Source organism: Cetorhinus maximus, chromosome 29 (genome assembly GCF_964194155.1).
Source record: "Cetorhinus maximus chromosome 29, sCetMax3.hap1.1, whole genome shotgun sequence".
Taxonomy (NCBI): Eukaryota; Metazoa; Chordata; class Chondrichthyes; order Lamniformes; family Cetorhinidae; genus Cetorhinus; species Cetorhinus maximus.
This window is the reverse complement of record NC_135907.1, coordinates 16,754,327-16,779,694: the sequence shown is the minus strand read 5'-3', so window position 1 is coordinate 16,779,694 and position 25,368 is coordinate 16,754,327. Positions and strand designations below refer to the sequence as shown.

Genomic DNA, 25,368 nt, shown 5'->3' with positions numbered 1-25,368 from the left:
TGACAATCTCTGCCTGTTATTCTTCCGTGTTTAAAGGGCTGTGGATTTTAAAAATACTTCAGATCATGACACAAGCAGACCTTCTCCGCCCTTCAAGAGCGTTTGCATCTACTCTTTGTAAATTCGTGAATCCCATATCTTGGGCTAAAACCCTGGGAACACTGAAAGTGGGGTGGGTCTGTTTGGACTCAACACTAGTTTCAAATGGTCCTGCTGAGTTTGAATTTCCTGCCTGCGTGATCACGCTCTGCTCCCTTCCGCCACCAGCAAAAATGGGATGTGTCAGAAATGGGAGCAGGCCTTCCACATTAAGTTCCCACCTACTATTTTTAAAGGTCTCAGGAGTTGGCCTGACTCTGTGAAAATCCGGCCCACTCTTGATAGTCAACGTCTTGGCACATGCATGCGGAATAATGACGATTGAACAAGAATGATGGAAGGTTGCCTGCACTTATGGACCAGAATTGCTATTCGTTAATAGTTGGGGAAATAGGGGAGAAAAGTGGGAAGAGTATTGACGTTATTTATTTTGTGTTCTGCTGCTGAGCAGGGTTCCCTGGGCTAAGGCCCGGAGATCATACTTAAGCTCCGGAAAGAACAAGGCGTCACTGGACAGCGTGGAGAGAGCAGCATTCTTCGTCACTTTGGATGATAGTAACTATGATTTATTTGTGGAAAACCAGGTGAAGTCACTGGATGAATATGCCAAGTCACTGCTACATGGCAAGTGCTATGACAGGCAAGTGTTTATTTTATAGATTAATCTATAGTAGAACATAAAAATGTAAGAAATAGGAGCAGGAGTATGCCATGCTGTCTTTCAGGCCTGCACCATCATTCAATCAGATCATGGCTTGATTCTCTTAGAGTCCAAAAATCTGCCAATCTCAGCTTTTAATATATTCAATGACTGAGCATCCATAGCCCTCTATGAGGTAGAGAAGTTCAAAGAATACAGATACACATGTTTCTGCTTTGTGAGTACCTGTAATGTGGCAAAGAAAACTGTGGCTGTGTTGCTTGTTAAAGTAATGCACTGGAAAGTTTATTTTAAAAGAAAGCAACACATGTAATTCACTGTATCTTTACAGTGCAGAAGGAAGCCATTCGACCCATCGAGTCTGCACTGGCTCTCTGAAAGAGCATTCCAATTAGTCCCACTCCCCTGCCTTATCCCCATAACCTTGCACATTCTCTCTTTTCAGGTAGCAATCCAATATTGAACGTGCCTCCACCACCCTTTCAGGAAGTTTGTTCCAGACTCCAACCACCCTCTGGATGAAAAAAGTTTTCTTCACATCACATTTACTCCTTTTGCCAATTATTTTGTATCTGTGCCCTCTAGTTCTTGATGTTCTCTTGAGTGGGAACAGTTTCTCACTATTTACCCGGTCCATACCCCTCAGGATCTTGAATACCTCTATTCAAGTCTTCCCTCAGCTTTTTTTTCTCCAAGGAAAACAATCCCAACCTCTCCTATCTATCCTCATAGCTACAGTTCTTCATCCGGGAATCATTCTTGTAAATCTCCTCTGTACTCTCTCCAATGCCTTCACATCCTTCCTCAAGTATGGCGCCCAGAACTGGGTGCAGTACTCCAGATGAGGCCTAATTAGTGTCATATACAAGTTCAACATGACCTCCTTACTCTTGTACTCAATGCCCCTATTAATAAAGCCTAAGACACTATATGTTTTATCAACTGCTCCCTCAACATGCCCTTCAATCTTCAATGACCTATGTACGTATACACCGAGGTCCCTCTGTTCCTGCACCTCCTTTAGAGGCCCTCCCTTTATTTCATACTGTCTCACTATATCTTTCCTGCCAAAACGAATCACCTCACACTTCTCTGCATTGATCTTCATCTGCCACTTGTCTGCCCAATCCGCCAGCATGTCTAAGTGCTTTTGAAGTTCAACACTATCCCCATCACAGTTAACATTTCCAATCTTCGCGTCATGTACAAAATTTGAAATCATGCCTTGTATTCACAGTCTAGGTCATTAATATATATAGGAAGAGCAAGGGTCCCAACACTGACCCCTGAGGAACTCCACTATAAATCTTCCTCCAATCTGAAAAACAACCATTTATCACTACTCTCTGTTTCCTGTCACTCAGCCAATTTCTTATCCAAGTGCCTACTTTCCTCTTTATTCTATGACCTAGAATTTTGCTCACAAGTCTGTTGTCTGACACTGATCAAACTGATCTTTTGAAAATCCATATACACCACATCAACAGTGTTTCCTTTATTAACCTTCTTAGTTACCTCCTCAAAAAACTTCAGGAAGTTAGTTAAACATGATTTTCCCTTGATGAATCCACCCTGGCTTTCCTTAATTACCCTGCACTTGTGTAAGTGATTATTGATTTTATCCCATACTATTGTTTCTGGAAGTTTCCCTACCACTGAGGTCAAACTGACTGGTCTGTAGTTGCCAGCTTTATCCTGGCACCCCTTTTTGGACAAGGGTGTAACATTTGCAGTTCTCCAGTCTTCTGGCACCTCCCCTGTGTCTAAGGAAGACGGGAAGATTATTACTAGTGCCTCTGCAATTTACACTCTCACTTCCCTCGGTACCCTTGGATGTGTCTCATCCGGTCCTGGTACCTGATCTGTTTTAAGTAAAGATAGCCTTTCCAACACCTTCTTCCCCTCGATTGTAGGTTCTTCTAGGCCAGGATTTTACAGTCGCCGTGCAGGGGCTGGCCCAACATACCGGCACATAAAATGACGCGCGATGACGTCAGGCGTGCATCCCGATGCCACCACGCTGTCTCGCAATGTTTCGTTCAGCGGTCGCGCACTGGAGCCGGCTGCGCACCCACCGATATTTAAAAGGCCTATTAAGGCCATTAACGAAGTAATTAAGTTCAACTTTACACTGCCCGTCCAACCTTACGGCTGGCGGGCAGGCAAAAAGGCCAAATGGCCTTCACGTTTTTTAGGAAAATACATCCATGAGCGGGATGAGATTTTCTAAAACTTTTACAACTTAAGTAAAATGTTTCTATGAAAAATAAAAACATGTCCCATCTCATGTCACACAATCACATGAAGGGACGTGTTTCAGTAAATTTTCATTGTTCTTATTTATTTTTTTAAATAATCGCTTCAATCCCCCTGAGGCACGGAGCTGCCTCAGGGAGATTGAAGCGCTTTTTCGCGCTGGGCCCAACTCTCCTTCCACACAGGACCGCTCGTGAATTACGCTGGGCAGGCCTTAATTGGCTTGCCCGAGTAAAATGGCGGTGTGGAGCTGATCGCGGTTGGCTCCGCGACCACTTCCGGTGAGCCCGCCCGACACGGGAAAAATTCTGCCCCTACTGTACCAGTTACCTTCCTTCTCACCTCGGCCTGCGTAGCAAGTTCTTTCTTTGTGAAGACAGATGCAGAGTTTTCCTCTAGCCTCCACATGCAAGTCCCCTTTTTGTCCCTATTCGACCCTATTCTTTCTTTCACCACCCTTTTATTCTTTATACGCTCATAAAAGGCCTTGGGATTTCCTTTTATGCTTGCTGCCAGCCTCTTTTCATACTTTATCCTTGTTTTTCTTATTAGTTTCTTTTCCCCTCTGGACCTTCTATATTCAGCCTGAATCTCCATTGTATTTTCTATCTGACATCTGTCATATGCGCACTTTTCCCTTTTCATCTTTACCTCTCTCTCTCTCATCATCCAGGGCGCTCTGGATTTATTTGTCCTATCTTTACCCTTCAAGGGAATATACCTTGGCATTGCCTGCAATACTTTTTCTTTGAAGGTAGCTCATTGTTCAGCTACTGTCTTTCCTGCCAACATTTGATTCCAACTCACTCAAATCAGATGCATTCTCATCCCATCGACGTTGGCTTTCCCCCAATTAATTACCCCTGCTCTGGACTGTTTCTGCCCTTTTCCATTAACCTAAACCTTATGATACAATGGTCACTGCCCCCTAGAGGCTCCCCCACTGAATTTTGATCCACTTGGATCAACTCATTTCCCAGAACCAGGTCCAAAAGTGCATGTCCTCTCATTGGACTGGAAACATGCTGCTGTAGAAAATTATCTTGACCACATTCCAGACTTTCCCGCTTATTCTGACCCCATCTAGTGACTTACTGTTGCTACTCTAATTCTGTCAAGCTCTCCAAGCATTCTGCCTACCTTGATGCAAATCTCTGATATATCCTCGTTATCAGTTGATACTTCACTACTTTCCACTGCCAGTTTTTCTCCTCTGCACTCTGAATTTCCCCCCAGGTTCCCATCCCCTGCCAATGTAGTTTAAACCCTCCCTAACAGCACTAGCAAACCTCCCAGCGAGGATACTAGTCCCAATCCTGTTAAGGTGGAACCCGTCCTTGTACAGGTCCCACCTGCCCCAGAACCAATCCCAGTGCTTCAGAAATCTAAAACCCTCCCTCCTACTCCATTTCTTCAGCCACGTGTTGAACTGCTCAATCCTCCTATTCTTATGTTCACTAGCACGTGGCACTGGGAATAATCCTGAGATTATGGCCCCCTTCCTAAATCCCTAAAACCTGCTTTCAGGATCTCATTCCTTTTCCTGCCTGTATCACTGGTCCCAATATGAACCATGACCTCTGGCGGTTTACCCTCCCCCAAAAGGATGTCCTGCAGCCGCCCTGTGACATCCTTGACCCTGGCACCAGGGAGGCAGCGTACCAGCCAGGAGTCACGCCTACAGCCGCAGAAAAGCCTGTCTGTTCCCAGAACTATGGAATCCCCTGCCACTATAGCACTTCCACACTTCCTCCTCCCCTCCTGTGCAGCCGAGCCACCTGTGGTGCCATGGACTTGGTGCAGTCTTGCTGCAGTCCTCTGAAGAACCATCTCGCTCACCAGTACCCAAAATGGAAAAGCAGTTAGAGAGCGAGATAGTGCAGGAGTACCCTGAGGCGACCTGCCTCTTTCTCTTAGATGCTCTGGTGGCCACCCGTTCCCATTCTGCTTGTGTACTTCTTTTCTGCGGTGTGACCACCCCTCTAAAGATGCTATCCATGTAATCCTCAGCCTTGCGGATACACCACAGTGACTCCAGCTGCTGCTCAAGCTCCACAACTCAGAAATCAAGTTTCTGCAGATGTAGCCATCGAGGGCACTTTGTGCCTGCACGACATCACACATCCTCAAAATGCACATTCGACATGGCCGAGCTACACTGACATACCTTATTGTAGCACTCGCTACAATATTTACTAATTTATTTTAATTATTATCTTAAGTTGGAATAATTCCAATGTATACTACAATTCACTGTGTTTATCTCAGTCTCGCCTCTTCCTGCGCTGTTTTAACTCTCTGGCTCTGCTAACGGTCTCGCCCCTTCTCGCATTCTTTTAACTCTCCATCTCCGCTCTCAGTTTCACCCCTTCATGCACTCTTTTGACTCACGGCTCCGCTCTCAGCTTCGTCCCTTCTTGTGCTCTTTTAACTGTCCGGATCCACTGTCAGTCTCGCCCCTTCCTGCGCTCTTTTAGATCCCAACTCCGCTCTCAGTCTCACTTCTTCTCCCGCTTCTTTAACTCCTGGTTCCGCTCTCATGGATCCAGAAAACACTTTTTTTGACTCTTGATGTGCCATATTTATCATTTTTTTCCCTCACATTTTTCTCTTCTTACATTTTGCACTTTTACGCTTCCAGCTGCCAACCTGCTCCTTGCATCGGAACTTTCTAACATAGTAGGAGCTACTGTTGACTCAAACTACTCATCACCTTGAAAGCTCTGACCTAAGCCTTGGCCAAGAGAATGATTCCTATATGTTGATCCACTGCTGATCTTGCCCATGTTAAGTATGGTTGTTTCTAAAATCTTTGATGAGGTGTTGCCCATTGTAATTCTAAACAGGTTAGCTTTGTCTGGCCTTCCATCAGAGTTATGTCCCAGCTGTTTATTTCTTTCTCGTATGCTGTTGCCTGTGCTCTCAATGCTGTAGATAATTGCTCTTCACTCTTTCCATCTGCTCAGGCTGCTAACTAAAACTGTTGTTTGTTCTTTTCTCCCATCAGTGACCTTCTCAATTCATCATCTGGTCTTAACCACTTTGGTTTTTACCGATTATTTCAATCTACAGTCATCAAATTCCTTCATGTTTCGCACTCACAGCACATGCAGTCTTCATAACACTGAATTGGAGTACGCTGATCTCCATAAAATGCAATGGGCCAATTAATATTCTTTTACAAATCAGTTCTTTCTTTGTGTCTCTCTGAAGCCAATTAACAGCTTTCTACCTTAGTTCTTCAAATTTGCTTTATTATCAAACCCGTGACCTCTACCATCTAGAAGGACAAGGGCATCAGATGCAGAGGAACACCAGCACCTGTAAGTTCCCCTCCAAGTCACACAACATCCTGACTTGGAACTATATCGCCGTTCCTTCACTGTTTCTGGATCGAAACCTTAGAACTCTCTTCTGAATAGCACTGTGGTTGTTCCTACACCACATGGAGTGCAGTGGTTCAAAAAGACAGCTCACCACATCTTCCCAGGGGAAATTAGGGATGGGCAATAAAAGCTGGCCTTGCCAGCGATGTCAATATCCATGAATGAATTTTAAAAATAAACATTCTTAGTCAAAATATCTCAAGTTAAGTTTCCATATCTCTACCATTCCCAAATTGGCCTTGAAGAAACTTGGATTCCTCCCTTTGCACCAAGCTAGTGAATCACTATAAAGCTGAAAATTTCTTATGCCATTTCCCTGCCAAGGATGCTTCTCTAATGCTTCTGTTGTACTCTTATGATGAGACACAATGGCTTGTCTTTTAACAGTCTAACTTCTCTGACCACTAGACTCCAACCCTCCACTTCTATGCTTGTCGCTTTTCTGAACTTCCCTCTCTCATTCCTCCTAAACTGGAAATCTTTTGTCATACATACACTTCCTTCTCCCTGCATCCCCGCTGTTTTAACTTCTGCCTTAACAGGACTGTAAAGCTGTCAAATTCTTTGTCTCCCTCAGTCTCGTTTAAAATCTTCACTTGGTCTTACCTAATCAAGAGAGACTTGCATTTATATAACACCTTTCACAAGCTAAGGATACCCCATAGTGCTTCACAGCCAATGAAGTATTTTTGAAGTGTAGTTAACTGTTATAATGTTGGAAACCTATTGTAGCCAATTTGTGCACAGCAAAATCCCACTGCCAGCAACTAGATAAGTAAATAGATAATTTGTTTTAACGATGTTGGTCGAGGAATAAATATTGGCCAGGATGCCAGAAGAAATCTTCAGCTCTTTTTCAGATAGTGCTATGGGATCTTTTACAGCCATCTGAAATATGCCACCCTTAACAGTGCAGCAGTTCCTCAGCATTGTGCTGCAATGTCAGCCTACATTATGTGCTCAAGTCTCTGAAGCTTTAACCATCGACTTTCTGACTCAGAGGTGGGAGTGATACCACTAAACCAAAGCAGATTTACTTAGTGACCTACTATCTCTTTCATTATTAGCCCAGATGGAGTCTTGCACTATAGCCCATCATCCAGGTTTATGAATGAAGTAGGAAATATTGACCATGTCATGGATGAGAGAGCTTCAGCATGTACTGGAGATCTATCTGGTGTTACATAGCCCAGTATGCTGGGCTAAGATTTGCTTGGCAAAAGCTTTAAGGGAAGTAGGAAAGAATTTGAAAGCAAATCACTCAGGAAAATTGCCTGTCATCTGTATTTGAAGTGACATTGGCAGAGGTTTGGATAAAGTTGCATGGCTATCCTGAGTTAGAGAATGGAACATTGTACAAGGAGGAAGAAGCCTAAAATGTGTGTGTGCGTGTGTATATACACGATGCCACAATCTTTAACAAGTTTAAATGAATACTATAATCTATTGTTTTCCTCCAGGTGGTTTGATAAGTCATTCACTTTCATTGTATTTGCAAATGGCAAAGTGGGATTAAATGCAGAACATTCCTGGGCTGACGCACCAATCATAGGACATCTGTGGGAGGTAACAGAACTATTTTTTACTCATTGGAAACTTAAGCACAGTGTCCTAACCAAAATATGCAGCTGTGTTTCCTGAATAATAAATTAATTTGGGTGTTTATTCCAAAACAGTTGTACAAGCACTCTAGAATACAACCATACAATAATTTATCACTGATTAATTTTACCATTGTATGAAGAATAATCTTCCTCAAAGAAAATAATCCAAATGAAAAGAAGTAAACTTTCGTGTCAAGGATGTCAAGCCTTTGGAGTGGGTGCAGAGGAGGTTTACTAGAATGATACCAGGAATGAGGGACTTCCATTCTGTGGAGATGCAATGGAAACTGGGTTTGTTTAATTGAGGCGTTCAGAATTATGAAGCATTTTGACAGAGTAAGTAAACAGAAACTATTTCCGTTAGATTCCAAAGGGAGGATCCACCAACCGTAGTTAACTAAAAAAGTTAAAAATCTTATCAAACTTTAAAAAAAAAGCATATAATTGTGCAAATATGGATGTCAGGAATATAAAAAAAGCAAAGAATGACTAAAAGATTAATAAGGAGGGAAAAATTGGAATATGCGAGAAAGCTAGCTAGAAATATAAAAGTAGTAAGAGTTTCTAGATTTTTTTTTAAAAGAGTTAACAAAGTAAGTCGGTCCCATAGAAAGTGAGTTTGGGTAATTTTAATAATGGAAAATAAGGAGATGGCAGATGAATTGAACAGGTGTTTTGCATCAGTCTTTATTATGGAGGATACAAGTAACATCCCAGAAATAATTGTAAACCAGAAAATGGAAGGGAGGGAGGAACTCAAGATAATTACAATCACCAGGGAAATGGTACCGAGCAAATTGTTGGAATGGCAGGCTGACAAGTCCCCAGGTCCTGATGGATTTCATCCTCGGGTCTTAAAAGAAGTCGCTATTGAGATAGTTGATTTGTTGGTTTTAATTTTCCAAAATGCACCAGATTCATGGAAAGTTCCGTTAGATTGGAAAATAGCAAATGTAACTCATTTATTGAGAAAGGGAGGAAGATAGAAAGGAAACTACAAGCCAGTTAGTTTAACATCTGTCAAAGGGAAAACGTTAGAAGCTATTATTAAAGATGTTACTTAGAAAAATTCAAGGTAATCATGCAGAGTCAACATGGTTTTGTGGGAAATCATGTTTAACCAATTTATTGGAGTTCTTTGAAGAAGTAACATGTGCTGTGCACATAGGTTAAGTGAGTGGGCAAAGATCTGGCAAATGGAGTATAATGTGGGAAAATGTGGAATTGTCCATTTTGGCAGGAAGAATAAAAAAAGAAGCATAGTATCTAAACGGTGAAAGATTGCAGAGCCCTGAGATGCAGAGGGATCTGGGTGTCCTAGTGTATGAATTGCAAAAAGTTAGTATGCAGGTGCACCAAGTAATTAAGAACGCTAATAGAATATTATTGTTTATTGTGAGGTGAATTGAATACAAAACTAGGGAGGTTATGCTTCAGTTATACAGGACATTGGTGAGACCACGTCATGAGTACTGTATACAGCATTGGTCTCCTTATTTAAGGAAGTATGTAAATGCGTTGGGAGAAGTTCGGAGAAGGCTTATTAGACTAATACCTGCAATGGGTGGTTTGTCATATGAGGAAGGGTTGAACAGGTTAGGCTTGTATTCACTGGAGTTTAGAAGAGTAAGAGGTGACTTGATTGAAACATATAAGATCCTGAGGGGTCTTGACAGGGTGGATGTGGAAAGGATGTTTTCTCTTGTGAGAGAATCTAGAACTAGGGGCCACTGTTTAAAAATAAGGGGTCGCCCGTTTAAGACAGAGATGAGAAGAAATTTTTTCTCTCAGGGAGTCAAGAGTCTTTGGAACTCTCTTCCTCAAAAGGCAGTGGAAGCAGAGTCTTTGAATATTTGTAAGGCAGAGGTAGATAGATTCTTGACTAACAAAGGAGTGAAAGGTTATCAGGGGAAGAGGGGAATGTGGAGTTGAGATTAAAATCAGATTAGCCGTGATCTTATTGAATAGTGGAGCAGGCTTGAGGGGCCAAGTGGCCTACTCCTGCTCTTAATTCATATGTTGTATGTATTAGCAAGAGTTCCAATAACCAGAGTTCGTAGATTTAAAGTAACTGGTAAAAGAGCCAAAGACAAGAAGTGAATTTTTTTCATGCAGCAAGTTATGATCTAGAATGCACTACATAGTAGTTGAAGCGGATTCAGTAGTAACTCAGCCACTCAGCTCCTGACCTCATTACAGCCTTTGTTCAAACATGGACAAAAGAGCTGAACTCTCGAGGTGTGGTGAGAGTGACTGCCCTTGACATCAAGGTCACGTTTGACGGAGTGTGACATCAAGGAGCCCTAGCAAAACTGGAGTCATTGGGAATCAGGGGGAAAACTCTTCGCTGGTTGGAGTCGTACCTAGCACAAAGGAAGGTGGTTGTGGCTCCAGGACATCACTGCAGGAGTTCCTCAGGGTAGTGTCCTCGGCCCAACGACCTTCAGCTGCTTCATCAATGACCTTCCTTCCATCATAAGACCAGAAATGGGATGTTCGCTGATGAGTTCGCAATGCTCAGCACCATTCGTGATGCCTCAGATACTGAAGCAGTCCATGCCCAAATTCAGCAAGACCTGGACAATATCCAGGCATGGGCTGACAAATGGCAAGTAACATTCGCACCACACAAGTGCCAGGCAATAACCATCTCCAACAAGAGAGAATCCAACTATCACCCCTTGATGTTCAATGGCATTATCATCACTGAATCCCCCACTATCAATATCCTGGGGGTTACCATTGACCAGAAACTGAACCTGACTTGCCATATAAGTACTGTGGCTACAAGAGCAGGTCAGAGACTAGGAATTGTGCGACGAGTAACTCACCACCTTACTCCCCAAAGCCTGTCCATCATCTACAGGGCACAAGTCAGGAGTGTGGTGGAATACTCCCCACTTGCCTGGATGAGCGCAGCTCCCACAACACTCAAGAAGCTTGACACCATCCAGGACAAAGCAGCCCGCTTGATTAGCGCCACATCCACAAACATTCACTTCCTCCACCACCGACGCACAGTGGCAGCAGTGTGTGCCATCTACAAAATGCACTGCAGGAATTCACCAAGGCTCCCTAGGCAGCACCTTCCAAACCCACGACCACCACCATCTAGAAGGACAAGGGCAGCAGATAGACGGGAACACCACCGCCTGGAAGTTCCCCTCCAAGTCATTCACCACCCTGACTTGGAAATATATTGCCTTTCCTTCACTGTCGCTGGGTCAAAATCCTGGAACTCCCTCCCTAACAGCACTGTGGGTGTACCCACACCACATGGACTGCAGCAGTTGAAGAAGGTAGCTCACCACCACCTTCTCAAGGGCAACTAGGGATGGGCAATAAATGCTGACCCAGCCAGCGAAGCCCACATCCCGTGAATGAATTAAAAAAATCTTTCAAGAGAATTTTATAATATATATAGAAAATATCTGCGGGGCTATGGGCAAAGAGCAGGGGAATGGGACCAGTTGGATAGCTATTTCAAAAAGCCAGCACAAGCATGATGTGCTGAATGGCTTTTCTTCTATACTCTATGATTTTAAAATTCTTAGTATTGTAAAGTATTGTCTTTTGTCTTGATCATGGTCTTTATATGAGTTAGCAAAGGAGACTTTTAGAAGGAGACTTTTAAGCCAGAATTGTTGGATTGGACCATTCAGGTTGTGAATGGAAAAGGAGTACAGGTGGGGTTTTGAACATTTTCGACAATGAAGATCTGCCTGCCATACTTTGCAGGATTATATGGCATCTAGGTGAAAGCATTTTTCCACGCATAAAAATAATCCAATTAGAATTCACCAGCTATAATTGTGCATGAGTGCTCAAGGCAGCAATAAAACACTTGACCTATTGCACATGACTTGGTTTTCCACTCTGTATGGATAACAAAATGGTACTGAGTACACACTTACAACAGAAGCACATCATTTTAATTGTAGCACTCAAAATATCTAAACAGCTATACAAAACACAGATTTATATCTAGACGTAAAATGTCAAAAGACCAACTATTTAAAAATCATTGGCAAATTTAGTTTGTTCCAGCCAAAATAAAATTCTCATTCAAAATTTCTCATCGCAAAATATCAGAAGAATATTGCAGGAGGTGGCTTGTGTTGAATAACTGAGTAAAACTGAGTTTAACAGAAAAGACACCTGTGTACCAAGGGGGAAAAAAACCTAAGGACAGCTGAAGTATTTCACCTTGTGCAAGAAGGACCTCGATTCTTCTCCAGTATTTTTCTGGTAAGTTCATTATTTTTTGAATCCTCTAATGCTTCAGATATTACTGTTTCAACTATTGCTATCAAATATTGAATGACCAATTCCTGTAGCTTTTACTGTCCCTTCCTGGCTGTAATTATACTTGTATCCCTGTGGATCTAGCAACTTGTCCACCGGTAGCGATTTGCATATTTCACACTGAAAGGTTATGTCAGAAGCTGATGTGGCTGTGTTTATAACAAAGCGATCTGTAAATTTCAAGGCTGCAAAGTAACCTTTTTGAGTTGCTTTTAACCAGCCAGAGGCTCCCACTATCAGAAAAATAGAAGTTGCATTGGTATAGCACTTTATCAAAACATCTCAGAAAGCTTCACACTTTTGAAGCACACTGATTCTTGTTCTGTAGGCGGAGTGGATAGGACAGCAGAGGAACACAGGAAAGTCAGAAGTATAGAATGGGAAATGAAGATAATAAAACAGAATGTGGTGCATCAGATTAAAAAGAAGAGAAGGGGACAAATTGGTAGAGGGAGAATCTCTTCTGGATGTTAGCTGTGGCAAAATTGTATATGACTGCTGCACCTTGTGCATGGAGGAAATCTTCCCCCATGGTGAATGTCACAGATAGAGTCATCAATTTAAAGCTACATTTAAAGAGTTTGTCTCAGTTACATGTGGTTAACGATTGCAGTATTAAAGGTCCTCTGTAACTCTGCACAAGGTGCAGTAAAGTCATATACAGTTTTGCTACAGCTAACATCCATGAGAGATTCTCACTTCTATTTTGTCCCCTTCTCTTCTTTTTAACCTGATATACCACATTCTGTTTTATTATCTTCATTTCCCATTCTGTACTTCTCACTTTCCTGGGCTCCTCTGCTGTATTACCTTAATATTAGAGTTTACTTCTGCACTATAATGAAAGGTTTGTTTCAAATTGTCTGACCCTGGAAGACTGCAGTCACTTGCAGATACCATTGATTTACAGGCTAAAGCACATGCAAATGTTCTTGGTCTATAAATCAGTTTGTTTTTCATAAGTTCAACTTAGTAATGTTCAACATTTTGGCCAAATTTTACTGTTTTATTGACTGAGTGAAGCAATAACTTTCTCTCTTTATCTCCACAGATGATTTTTCCACATGTGTTTGAACAGCAGTATATTATTGTGGTTTCAGAGATCTCTTTCCCATAAAAAGAACTTGGTGTGGATGTGCAACAAAGTCTTTGCAGTGTAAAATCATTATTTTTTTAAAGTTAGCTGAACATACTTTTTTTTTTAAATAGTTGAATAAAGCTTTGTATTGATCACTTCTTTATCCTGTGTCGTCTTTCATTCATTGTGTTCTCATTTCAGTTGCATTTTGCATATAGGAGCTCCAGCTTGGTGGTGCAGCGTTATGCTTTGGCAGTTTTTTTTTGGAATGATCTGTGCCACATGCCCTTCTTTCATTCTGTGTTCCCCGCCATTTGTTCTGCTTTGTACCATTTTAGAAATTAACATAACTGTATGTTAAAAATATAAACTATCAGAACTACATTTTGCCAACGATGAACCAAAGTAAACTAGGCTAGGATCATTTAGTAGACCAGAAATTCGGTAACGATATTGTTAGGTTGGTTTTCTGTTTAATTTAGGGCCTTTGCTAAAGCTGCAGCTTTGATGCTACAGTCACACACTGCGAATGTGCTGAGAATATTTATGTTTGAAAAAGAATAAAGAACGTCATCTTGCATTTGTTTACATTTTTAATATAGGAAAATGTCCCAATGATACAGAACTTGCAATTCTCTCTGATGGGAGAGTTAAAAATGCACGCTTTTCTAATTAAGTTGACCCAAGTTTCCAATCTTTCTTTAGTCATATGGTACCTTGCATTCAGACACATGCATTGAGCACCTGGATACAATTCAGTACTGACTGGTTATACTTGCCACAAGGTACAGGTTCCTCCTGCTAGGGCAAAAGGTGGGATATTAATTAGAAAATTATTGGACAAGGAGATTAGGTCACTGTGGCTGTTCAGTCGGCCCTCGGGATGCTTCCAACTTTCTGTTCATTGAGTGGCCTCAAGTTCTGTTTGTGGGAGCATGAGAGTTTTTGGGAGGGTGGAGTTTGGGTTGAGTACACTCCTAAGAAGGACATCTGTCTTGAGCATGAGGTTTGCATGTAAGGTAAAATCCCTAGTGGTCTTTGGTGCTGTTCTTCACAGTGAGCTTCGGCAGGCTGTTAAATCACGGAACCCAATCCTGTTCTTGACCAACATGTTTGAGCAGGAACTTCTGGACAGCAATCGGGACTGGAATCCTGACTGATTTTTCTTCCATTCCCCTTCATGGCCCCAGTGCATACTGGTCATTTATGGCATCCCTATTGCTGCCCTTGTTCAGATCAGCTAACCTTACCTACCAGGGTCTGAACCTGGCACCTGAGCTGTGCAGCTCAGTTCTGTTGTGACTCAGTAAACCATCAGAGGATTTTGAAACAGTGGGCATTTGTATTTGCCAAATAAATAGTGTTGATAATTCAAACTGGTTGGTTCTGCCAAGAGTACGATTTATCATAAAATTTACTGATACCTGGATAATTCCTCCAGTAATATTGTAGTCTTGTGAAAATGTGCGTCACAATTTGGGAGGGGCGAGTTAAAGGTGAGGTGTTGAAAACTGTTTTGTAAAATATACATTTTTTTTATGAACTGGACACAGGTGTTAGTTTTACTCTGTGTTCAGAGATTAGTTCATGCTTTTCTAAATAATGCAGAACAGCTTATTTTCTCCTTATTTTTCTCTGATTTCTAGTTATTTTTCCCCTCATAACTTTCTTGTTCTGCATCTTTGTTGTTCTACAGTATGCATTGGCCACAGAATGCTTTCAACTGGGATATGATGATGAGGGTAACTGTAAAGGTGAAGTAGATACCACTCTGCTACTGCCACAGAGACTACAATGGGACATCCCAAAGGAGGTGAGACATTCTTCTTCTGCCGCATTATTGACAATTAAAACTTAACAGGGCTTCTTCAGCAGAGCTTCCTAAACCTTCACCACCCAGAAAGGGACAAGGGCACATGAGGACACAACTACCTTCAGCTTCCCCTCCTGATTTAGACATGTATTGCCTGCCATTCCTTCATCATTGCTGGGTTAAAAATCTTAAGAGATTCCCTACCTGACAGCATGGCGAGAGCACCCCTACCATACAGACTGCAGAGGTTCAAATAAAAGACCCACTACCACTTCTCAAGCACAACGCAGAATGGGCTATAAATACCAACCTTCGCAGTGACTCCCAAGTCACAGGAATGATTTATTTAAAAATGGTTTTATTTTTCTTCACACTTTCTACATAAACATTTTTCCCTCCTCCTCCCCTGAAGATTTGGCTTCTTACTGTGTTTAGTTCCACTGGTGCCAAAGTGGAAGACACTGGATAAGTAATCAAGTGGGATACTGCTGATAGGCCTTCCCTGAGCTAGTGGTTTCACTATGTGTGGGCCAAGCTCTGTTCACGATTTCATCTGGTGTACATATGCACATCTTCCAGCAGAGGATCACCAGTAAAGTTCAGGATTGGGAACGCAAACAGATTTCTTTCCCTCAGGGTGTTAAGACCAATAATAGCACCCCAGAATGAGATCATTGAACTTAGGAAAGACTGAAGATCCAACCTGGACTCAATGATGTGGGATATTTACCCTCAAAGCAATTCAGTGTGCTTGGAAGAAAATTTCACTGTCTAAATAAGAAAGTATTTGCTTGTAGTGACTGGCCATAATTTTTTTTTTGAATGCCTGCTATCACAGAACCACAGAATTGTTACGACGCAGAAGGACACCATTTGGTCCATCATGTGTGCACCAGCTCTCCAAATGAGCAATTCCCATAGCTCCACTCTCCTGCCTTCTCCCCTGCACATTCTTTCTTTTCAAATAACAGTCTAATTCTCCGTTGGATGCTTCAATTGAACATGTCTTCACTATACTCTCAAGCAGTGTATTCCGAACCCTAACCACTCACTGCGTGAAAAAGTTTTTCCTCATATCACTATTGCTTCTTTTACTAATGACTTTAAACCTGTGCCCACTGATTCTTGATCCTTTCACAATTGGGAAGTTTCTCCCTACCTACTCTGTCCAGACCCCTCATGATTTTGAATACCTCTATCAAATCTTCTCTCAGCTTTCTTTTCTCTAAGTAAAATTGTCCCAACTTCACCAATCTGCCTTAATAACTGAAGTTCCTCATCCCTGGAACCATTCTCCTTTATCTTTTCTGCACTGTCTCCAATGCCTTCACATCCTTCCTAAAGTGTGGCACCCAGAACTGGACGCAATACTCCAACTGAGGACGAGCTGGTGATTTATACAAGTTCACCATAACCTCCTTGCTCTTGTACTCTATGCCCCTATTAATAAAGCCCAGGATACTGTATTTATTAACTGCTCTCTCAACCTGCCCTGCCACCTTCAATATATTATGCACATACACCCAGGTCCATGTGCTCTTGCACCCACTTTGGAGTTGTACCTCCTATTTTATAATGTCTCTCCATGGTCTTTCTGCCAAAATGAATCGCTTCACATTTCTCTGCACTGAGCTTCATCTTCCACTGTCCACCTGTTCCATCATCTTGTCTATGGCCTTTTGAAGTTCTACACTATCCCCTCACAGTTCACAATGCTTCCGAGTTTTGTATCATCCACAAACTTTGAAATTGAGCCTTGTGCACCAAGTTCTAGGTCATTAATATATAACAGGAAAAGCAAGGGTCCCAACATTGACCCCCGGGGAACTCCACTACAAACCCTCCTCTAGCCCGAAAAACATCCATTAACCGCTACCCTCTGTTTGTTGCTACTCAGCCAATTCCATATCCATGCTGCTGCTGTCCTTTTTATTCCAGGAGCTATAAGTTTGCTCAAATATCTGTTGTGTGCACTGTGTCAAACGTCTTTTGGAAGTCCATGTACACCACATCAACAGCATTGCCCTCATCAACCCTCTCTGTTACCTCTCAAAAAACTCCAGTAAGTTAGTTAAACGTGATTTTCCCTTAAGAACTCTATGCTGGCTTTCCTTAATTGACCTGCATTTGTCCATGTGACTATTAACTTTGTCCTAAATTATTGTTCTAGAGGTTTCCCCATCACCGACAGATAAACTGACTAACCTGTATTCCTGGGCTTATCCTTGCACCTTTTTATGAACAAGGGTATAATGTTTGCAATTCTCCAGTCCCCTGGCACCACTCCTGAGTCTAAGGAAGACTGAAAGTTTATGTTCAATGCCTCCACAATTTCCACCCTCACTTCTTGCAGTATCCTTGGCATCTCATCTGGTTCTGGTGCCTTATCAACTTTAAATATAGATAATCTATCCAATACCCACTCCTTTTCACTTTAAACCCTTCTAGTGTCTGAGTTACGTCCTCTTTTACCATGGCCTGGGTAACATCATCTTCCTTAGTAAAGGCAGATGCAAAGTATTCATGTAATACCTCAACTATGCCCTCTACTTCCATGTGTAAATTCCCCTTTTGGCCCCTCATTATCACTACTGCTCCTTTTACCACCCTTTTACTATTTAAATGCTTATAGAAGACTTTGGGATTTCCTTTAATGTTAGCTGCCAGTGCCTTTTCATATTCCCTCTTTGCTTCTCTTATTTGTTTCTTCCCCTCCCCTCTGAACCTTCTATATTCAGCCTGGTTCTCAGTTGTAGTTTCTACCTGACATCAGTCATAAGCATATCTTAATTTCTATCTCCTTTGGCATCCAGGGAGCCCTGGATCGTTCGTCCTACCTTTGCCTTTCAAGGGAATATATCTTGAATGTGCCCGAATTATCTCTTTGAAAGTAGCCCATTGATCAATTACCATTTTTCCTGCCAACCTTTGACTCCAATTTATTCAGCTCAGATCTGTTCTTATCCCTTTGAAGTTGGCTTTTCCCCAGTTAATTTTTCTTACTCTGGAATGTTCTTTCCCATTTTCCATAGTAAGCCTAAACCTTATAATACAATGATGGAAGATGGTTGTGGTTATTGGAGGTCAGTCATCTCAGCTGCAGGACATCACAACAGGAGTTCCTCAGAGTAGCGTCCTAGGCCCAACCATCTTCAGTTGTTTCATCAATGACATTCCTTCCATCATAAGGTCAGAAGTTGGGATGTTCGCTGATGATTGCACAATGTTCAGCACTATTCGCGACTCCTCAGATACTGAAGCAGTCAATGTCCAAATGCAGCAAGACCTGGATAATATCCAGGCTTGGGCTGACAAGTGGTAAGTGACACTCAGGCCACACAAATGCCAGGCAATTACCATCTCCAACAAGAGAGAATCTAATCATCGCCCCTTGACGTTCATGGCATCTTCATCACTGAGTCTCCCACTACCAACATCTGGGGTTACCATTGACCAGAAACTGAACTGGACTAGCCATATAAATACTGTGGCTACAAGAGCAGGTCAGATGCTAGGAATTGTGCGATGAATAACTCACCTCCTGACTACCCAAAGCCTGTCCACCATCTACAAAGCATAAGTCAGGAGTGTGATGGAATACTCCCCACTTGCCTGGATGAGTGCAACTTTCACAACACTCAAGAAGCTTGACACTGTCCAGGACAAAACAGCCTGCTTGATTGGCACCACATCTACGAACGTTCACTCCCTCCATCACTGACGCACAGTAGCAGCAGTGTGTACCATCTGCAAGAATTCACTAAGGCTCCTTCGACAGCACCTTCCAAACCCACGACCACTACCATCTAGAAGGACAAGGACAGCAGATAAATCGGAACACCGCCACCTGGAAGATCCCTTCCAAGTCACTCATCATTCCGACTTGGAAATATATCACCATTCCTTCACTGCCGCTGGGTCAAAATCCTGGAACTCCCTTCCTAACAGCACTGTGGATATACTTACGCCACATGGACAGCAGCGACTCAAGAAGGCAGCTCACCACCGCCTTCTCAAGGGCAATAAATGCTGGCCCAGCCAGCAAAGCCCACATCCCGTGAGGGAATAAAAAAAAATTGATCACTGTCTCCTAAATGTTCTCTTTCATCAACTTGGCCCACCTCATTTCCAAGAACCAGGCCTAGCAGTGTCTCCTTTCTCGTTCAACTGCTGAAGAAAATTTCCCTGAACGAGTTCTAGAAACTCTTCACCTTCTCTGCCCTTAACGCTAATGGTATCCTAGTCTATATTTGGATAATTAAAGTCCCCATTATAAGTACTTTGTAATTTTTGCAATTCTCTGTAATTTCCTTGCAAATTTGTTCCTCTACACCCTTCCCTCTACTTTGTGGCTTATAGATTACACCAAGCAAAACGTTAATTCTCTTCTTCCTTATTAATCAATTTTCTGTTCCCTCTCCTTCCTAGTTGGTTTATTATTAGTTGTAAATTGAACAATACAAAATCTCACAGCAGCAAAACAAATCCTCTCAAGTGTACTATAGCAAACAGGTTTCTGAGATACAGTGCTCTTCACTTTATACCCGTGTGGCCCAGCTGCAGGCCTGGCCGTTGAAATGGACTTGACCTCCTGTCAAGGCTATTGGGCACCTTTCCTCAAGCTAGCCGCCAGATTCCGCTTAAGAAAGGGAAGGCCACCATAATATAGCCACTTCCATGAGCCCGTAGTGAAATACCTGTGATTAAAGATCTATCACTGCTAATGGTATTGGCGGGAACAATTTGAGCAGATGAATTGAGTGTCACACAAGAAAACATATCAGATGTATTGAGTTACTACATTAAAGGGGGAAAATAATACTTGCAATGAGTGGAGTGATTCAGCTCAATAACAGCTCCGTTGCTGGTTCTATGTAAAACTGATTGTTTTTCCCCCTCCCTCAGTGCCAAGACGTGATCATGCATTCGCTGAAGGTAGCACAGAAACTGGCTAACGATGTTGATTTCTATGCATTTCCGTTCACTAAGTTTGGCAAAGGTATGATTAAGAAGTGCCGAACCAGCCCTGACGCCTTCATACAGATCGCACTGCAGCTTGCAAACTTCAGGGTAAGGACAAGAAAATAGAATGTCTGGCCAGAGGAGCCATTGGCTCGCCAATGGGGATTGGGATAGAGTTAAGATAGGAAATAAGGCAAAACACGAGGGTTCAAGCTAGTTGCTGGTGCAGTTTCAACAGGGAGCCTGTGTTCTAGTGTTTCACGGCTATACAAAGTGCTGCAGAATTCAGCTGTGGCTGCATAATTACTGCTGTTTTTCAGTTTCTCTAACTTATTTTACTGAGGAAAAAGATTAACATTTTATATAAAACGAAGAAAGTATTTGCGTGATTCGGAACCACTTCTCTTGCATTAGTGCTTGGACAATCAGGTGGCTCGCTTCGACAAAGAGAAACAGGAAAATGGGAATAAGGTGCTGTACCAGCTTCCTCCTCCAGGCATAGCTGCGCCAGAGGAAATCACTGTTTGTGTGACTGCTACAGAAACTGGGGAAGATTGTGGCATAGTGGTAATGTCATTGAATTAGTAATCCAGAGGCCCAGGCTCATGCCCTGGGGACATGGGTTTGAATCCCACTCTGGCAGCTGGTGTAATTTAAATTCAACCAATAAAATCTGGAATATAAAGCTAGTCTCAGCAATAGTGACCACAAAACTATCAACAACTGTTGTAAAACAAAACCCATCTGGTGCACTTATGTTCTTCAGAGAAGGAAACCTGCCATCCTTATCTGGTCTGGCTTACATGTGACTCCAGACCCACAGCAATGTGGTTGACTCTTAACTGCCCTCTGAAATGGCCTAGCAAGCCACTCAGCTCAAGGGCAACAAATGCTGACCTTTGCTGGCAACGCCCACATCCCATGAAAGAATAAAGAAAAGAACATTCGATGGGTTTTTTTGCCTTGATTGTTTATGGTTAACGTTTATCAGTCAAAATTGCTATTATATATTCCTTAAGACTTGAACATGTCACAGGGATAGGGTAGATCTACCATAGCTCCAATCCTCAATCTCAATACAACGTAGGATTGTAGAGCAGCTTGATCGAGAGAAACTAGGTGTTGAGCGTGGGCAGGAAATTGTTCCCCTAACATTGCTCTTGGGTGGATCCATACATGGTGCCTCACTCCTGTGATTTGTAAAACCCTAGACCCTGCACCAGCTCATTGTTCCCCAGTGAAAGTTTCCATTTTTCTTGTTGCTTATAGTTTGTAGCAAACTGCAGCCCCTCAGCAGGAATGGGTTAGATTGGATAGATATTGGACTATCAAACACCCTGTCAATCAAACTGGCCTGTCCAGCATTTTTTTTTAAGGTTTCCCAGTTGACTAAGTGTGTCAGCTCGGTTGCACTGGACAGCAAACCCCGAGTGAGTAAGCTGTCCTTTTCAGGACAAGCAAACAAGAGAAAAGCTCAGATCACATCTTAACAACAGTGACTACCTTTATGCCCCTGAAGGGCTATGCAGAGAGCAAACAAATCAGGCAAAAACAAACAAAAACTTTAGTGGATAAGGGGCTAAGGCACAAATAAAAATCTTACACTCAACACAAGGTGTGTCCCAGGTGGGCTGTATGCCCATTAATACTGATCCATCGCCTGTATCAGAAGCAAACCCAATGCATAAAATAATGGACAACCAAGTGTGAGTTAGTTGTTGAAGTATAATAGAGGACATTTGGTTTATATATAGATAAGTCGAATAGTTTAGTAGTTATGTTACTGGATTAGTAATCAATAATTAGTCCATTAATTAAAATGCTGTGGAATTCAGCTGTGGCTGCAGAATTACTGCTGTTTTTCAGTTTCTCTAACTTACTTTACTGAGGAAAAAGATTAATATCTTTTTATATAAAACAAGAAAGGGCTAATTATCCAGAGACTAATTATCCAGATACATGAGTTCAAATCCCAGCTGCGGAATTTAAATTCAATTAATTAAATCTGGAATAAAAGGTTAGTATCAGTAAAAGTGACCATGAAACTACTAGATTGCCCAAAAAAACCCATCTGGTTCACTAATACCCCTGTAAGAAAGGAAACCTGTCGTCCTTACCTGGTCTGGCCTATATGTGACTCTACACCCACAGCAGTGTGGTTGATTCTTAACTGCCCTTTGAAATGGCCAAGCAAGCTGTTCAGATGTAATCAAGAAGGTGGCTCATCACGGCCATGATGGGTAATAAATGTTGGCCTCACCAGCGATGCCCACATTCCGAGTGAATGAAAAATTGTTTAAAAACTGAAGCACCTCCCCGCAAAACAGATGAGTGGGATTATGATGCATGCAGGATGCACAGAATGAAGAAGACCCAACTTAGCTTTTTCCACTCTGCATCATCCTCGTATCATAGCAAGATAGAAAATTAACTATAATTTAGAAGGGGAGGAACTTGCAACAAAGCCCAGATATTGAATCTACGGAATGCATTACAGTTACATTAGATAGTGATGTTTAATAAATATGTCTCGATGTGTGCATGTTTAATGTTGCACAACCAATTAGAACCTGATTACGAAACGGTAGATCATGTGGAATCACCCATAACATGCCCTCTGGACAGCTTGCTTGCAAGTCTATAACAGTGTGAGATGTACTCATCCATCTATTTGTCTAACGGCTGTTTAGTTTCCAGTTTGACTTGAATCCTGCACTGCACCACAAGAATGAGCAACTGTTTAGACTGCCAAATTGGCCTGTGCCAGATATGCAGTGAAATAAATTTCCATTTGCACTACTTGGTTAGATTTCAGCTTGCAACTCACTCCCAGGTAGCTGTTGTTACTCTATGCAAAAAATACATCTTCTTTAAGATGGTATTACTCATTTGAACCCCTGATTAGATTATAGTCTGTTATTCACTGTTATATGAATCATCTGCACTCCCTCCAAAAGATTCTAACCTGTAACTCACTGACAGACGTCCATTATTCTATACGTAAACCATAGTTTTTAAATTGGAGGCCCCAGATCCTAAGAGTGTGCAAGCTCATCAGATATCTGTCTGTTTCATCAGATTTTTGTGTTTGTTGACTTACTGGTGGGTTATTTCTGTTGCAGTATACTAATAATGTTTTCAGCAATTATAGCTCCTTTCCTTTCAGTAGTTCACTATTGGCTATCCATTATTGACTATCCATCATTCTACAGAGAAGTCATCAGAACCTCACAATTAGTTTGCAGCCTGTAACTTCCTCTTGGGGAATCTATTCTATTCATAAATCAATGGTTAAAGAATAATTTGTTAAGAACCCCCACATTTACACTACTTTTGATTCTGCCCTCTGAATACTATCCTCTTTTCATATGTACATGCACAGCTCACAATTTCTTTTCTATCGATCTTGTTTCTTCCCCATTCTCTCATGCTACCTCCAAATTTTATCTCTCTGAACCACAACTCGTTGCAATTCCCCTTACACAGCTTTTTTTACCGTTTAATTTTCCCATTCTCCACATCTTGTTTCCCCATGTTTTCTTTTCTAATATCACCCTATCTCAACTTTGTTCTAGATACATTTCTCCCTCTTGTTTTTCTGCCTCTTCCTCCTCATCCTCCATCTCCTGCTTTCCCCACCTATGCATACCCCTTCATTCTCACTACCCTTATTTGCTGCCTTCTCTTTTTTCATTCCTTAACCCATTTGCCATCAATCCCCCTCAGTCTCTTTCTGTATCTCTTGCTGCACCCCTCTCTTTCTTCCTTTCAATCCATACTTTTTTCCTTCAATGTCTCACAATTACCACCCCAGTCTTTTTTAAATGTAGAAATCTTACACCTAAATGGAGCAACTTGATACTTAACAATTTACACTCTGAACGGTGCCTTTGATCCAGACCCCACATCTTATACCGTGAGCTGTGCTGCGATTGACTGTAGCGCTGTGCTACTTTTGGTTATCGTTCCCAGGTCTACAATAGGTTATTCCATACTCTGAATTAGCTACACAAGAATTGCAAACTGACAGCAAGATAGCTCTGCACTTGGAGCCTGCATCACCTTTACACTTGCCATGGGTGAATCCAGACACAGGAAGCTAATTATAGTGCAGATATTTAGGTTTAAGAGTTGGGAAGTTGAACAAGACCAACTGGGACAATTTAACTACTGATGTCAACTACCTGAATACTTAAACTTGATTTCAATGTGTCTCCCATCCAAACTCCTTGACTGTACACCAGTTTGTGTTGCTATTATATTGTATTATTATCATTGTTCTTTCACTCCCTCTTAGCTCTTCAGTTAGGTTCCAGCCTGTATTGTTGGTATCTATTCTTCCATTTATAAACTGTCTGCCTCTCTTTCCCCATTCATTCATAATTGAAACAGATAACAGCATTTTCATCAATGATTTGAGTACTCCGTTGTATTTTCCACAAATAGCTGGTAAATATAATTTGTTTTTTTTTTAAGAATTGCTTTATATAATAAAGGGAGCGCTATATTTACAATACCTTAGGCCTGTGTTTCAATTGGTAGCACGCTCGCCTCTGAATCACAAGGTTCCATATTTAGGTCCCACTCCAGGGCTTGAGCACGAAAATCAAGGCTGACAGTCCAGTGCAGTGTTTTATTTTTTATTCTTTCAGGGGATGTGAGTGTCATTGGCAAGGCCAGCATTTGTTGCTCATCCCTAATTGCCCTTGATCCAAGTGCCATGCTAGGCCATTTCAGAGGGCAGTTAAGAGTCAATCCCATTACTGTGCCTCTGAAGTCACATGTAGGTCAGACCAAGTAAGGATGGCAGACTTACTTTTCAAAAGGGCATTAGTGAACCAGATGGGTTTTTACAACAACTGATGATATTTTCATGGTCACCTTTACTAATTCCCGATTCTTATTAATTGAATTTAAATTCCACCAGCTGTTATGGGTGGATTTGAACCCATCAGCATTAGCCTGACCATTTGGATTACTACTCCCATGACGTTACTACTACGCCACCATCTCCCTATCTCTGAGGCAGACTGTCAGAGCTGCCATCTTTCAGATAAGACAGTAAACCAAGGCCCCATCTGCCTGCTCCAGTGGATGTAAACGATCCCATGGCACTATTTCGAAGAAGAGCTGGGGAGTTATCCCTGGTGTCCTAACCAATATTTATCCCTCAATCAACAACACTAAAACAGATTATCTGGTAA

At 41.9% G+C, this 25,368-nt stretch overlaps 1 protein-coding gene and 1 long non-coding RNA gene across 7 annotated transcripts in view; both read left to right on the top strand.

The window, feature by feature from the left end:
• Positions 1-25,368, top strand: part of LOC144669307 (carnitine O-palmitoyltransferase 1, liver isoform-like) — a 534,090-nt gene that overhangs the window by 48,768 nt on the left and 459,954 nt on the right. For 5 of the 6 annotated variants that reach the window (XR_013573656.1, XR_013573657.1, XM_078531667.1 and 2 more), the window contains exons 11-14: positions 551-739; positions 7,863-7,968; positions 15,086-15,202; positions 20,108-20,272. Coding sequence is in view for 3 of the 6 variants with exons in the window: in XM_078531667.1 (XP_078387793.1) it covers positions 551-739; positions 7,863-7,968; positions 15,086-15,202; positions 20,108-20,272 (577 nt within the window). In the remaining 3 variants the exon portion in view is untranslated. Of the gene's footprint in view, positions 1-550; positions 740-7,862; positions 7,969-15,085; positions 15,203-20,107; positions 20,273-25,368 lie in introns of those variants that run through there. The other variant, XR_013573658.1, reaches the window with a different exon arrangement.
• LOC144669309 (uncharacterized) lies at positions 7,976-13,544 on the top strand. Its single transcript, XR_013573659.1, has 2 exons — positions 7,976-12,254; positions 13,363-13,544. It is a non-coding gene; the product is annotated as an uncharacterized LOC144669309 (long non-coding RNA).